This window comes from Colobus angolensis, unplaced genomic scaffold (assembly GCF_000951035.1).
Source record: "Colobus angolensis palliatus isolate OR3802 unplaced genomic scaffold, Cang.pa_1.0 Scaffold22, whole genome shotgun sequence".
NCBI lineage: Eukaryota > Metazoa > Chordata > Mammalia > Primates > Cercopithecidae > Colobus > Colobus angolensis.
Genome location: NW_012115377.1, coordinates 4177968 through 4179912, shown reverse-complemented (window position 1 = coordinate 4179912; position 1945 = coordinate 4177968). Strand labels below are relative to the sequence as shown.

Genomic DNA, 1945 nt, shown 5'->3' with positions numbered 1-1945 from the left:
GGAGGTTGCAGTGAGCCGAGATCATGCTGTTGCACTCCAGCCTGGGCACCAAGAGTGAAACTCCGTCTCAAAGAAAAAAAAAGAAAAAAGATATAATAATACCTACCACCCCTGTTACAGGAATTACAGGAGTTAATACCCTTTACATTTAAAGCAGTGCTTGACATATAGTAAGGGTTACACGTGTGTCTGCTACATCTATTATTCAGTCCCCAGACCCCATGTTCCACCTCTACTTTGCCTCTCTCTGGGGTCCTGGCCTTTCTACCTGCTGCCCCACACCATTTTTTTTTTTTTTTTAAGACATGATCTCGCTCTGTCACCCATGCCGGAATGCAATGGCTCCATCTCGGTTCACTGCAACCTCTGCCTCCTGGGTTCAAGCGATTCTCCCACCTCAGCCTCCTGAGTAGCTGAAATGACAGGTGCACACCACCATGCCCACCTAATTTTTATATTTTTTAGTAAAGACAAGGTTTCGCCATGTTGCCCAGGTTGGTCTCAAACTCCTGATCTCAAGTGATCTACCCGCCTCAGCCTCCCAAAGTGCTGAGATTACAGGTGTGAACCACTGTGCGCCACCCTTCCTACCCTATTTTGACACCAGCCACCACAGCTAGCATAAGACTGCTTGCAAATGTTTATAAAAGAGGGGGCCCCAATCTGGAAGCATCCAGCTAACGGCTTCTCTTGAAGCCATATTTGCATAACAAACCCAGTGCATTTACCAAATTGGATGTTGCATCCATCAGCGTCACCTAGTGGCTGTAACAAACATTCCCAATATATCACCAGCTAAACACAGTCAACATGTTAGTGTCATAGTCCAAGGTGGTTGAGAAGTGGAGATGCAAAGTCCATAAATCAGTCAGGAGCCCAGTGCATCATGTAGCTCTGTCATCCCTCAGGGCTTTGGGGCTATCAGCTGACAGATAGGGGACAGAACCTACAAGACTGTGCAGGAAGGTTTTATGGACCAGGTCTGGATATTTCCCACAGCCCTTCTACCCCACATCCCATTGGCCAGTTATCAGATGACAACCCTAGCTGCAAGGGAGCCTGGGAAATGTAGTCTACATAGGTGCCAGCCGAATAGGGGACAGAGCTTGGTGTAAAATTTCCCAGTCTTTGCCTGACACAGAAGTTTCACTGGGGTAGCTTTTCTTGGATGGTGGGGGTGATGATGGGGGGAGACACCATTAACCACTGCTCTGGGCTCATTCCTAATTCCTCTGCCCCCTGACCTCCATCCACAGAAGGCTGAAGCTCTTCTTCAGCAAGATGGCGACTTCCTGGTTCGTGCCTCTGGGTCTCGTGGGGGCCACCCCGTGATCTCCTGCCGCTGGCGGGGCTCAGCCCTCCATTTTGAAGTGTTCCGTGTGGCCCTGCGTCCCCGGCCAGGCCGACCCACAGCCCTCTTTCAACTGGAGGATGAGCAATTCCCCAGCATGCCCGCTCTGGTTCACAGTTACGTGACAGGCAGGCGTCCACTGTCCCAGGCCACAGGGGCTGTGGTCTCTAGGCCTGTGACTTGGCAGGGGCCTCTGCGACGCAGCTTTAGCGAGGACACCCTGATGGATGGCCCAGCTTGGACAGAGCCTCTCGGGTACTCACAGTCTCCCTGCCTCCTTGAGAACGCCCAGCACTCTCAGGGTTTTCCAACTCAATGGTTGACTTTTTTTTTTCTTTTTTTTTAAAGACTAAGTCTCACTCTGTTGCCCAGGCTGGAGTGCAGTGGTGTGATCTCAGCCCACTGCAACCTCCACCTCTCAGGTTCAAGCGATTCTCCTGCCTCAGCCTCCCAAGCAGCTGGGATTACAGGAGTGCACCACAACGCCCAGCTAATTTTTTTATTTTTTTATTTTTTATTTCTTTCTTGAGTTGAAGTCTCACTCTGTTGCCCAGGCTGGAGTGCAATGGCACGATCTCAGCTCACTGCAACCTC

The 1945-nt window shown here is 50.7% G+C and overlaps 1 protein-coding gene across 1 annotated transcript in view; it reads left to right on the top strand.

The window, feature by feature from the left end:
- SH2D3A (SH2 domain containing 3A) overlaps window positions 1-1945 on the top strand; it is a 34140-nt gene that overhangs the window by 24234 nt on the left and 7961 nt on the right. The window contains exon 3 of the mRNA XM_011943631.1: window positions 1257-1615. Coding sequence (XP_011799021.1) covers window positions 1257-1615 — 359 coding nt within the window. The remainder of the gene's footprint in view (window positions 1-1256; window positions 1616-1945) is intronic.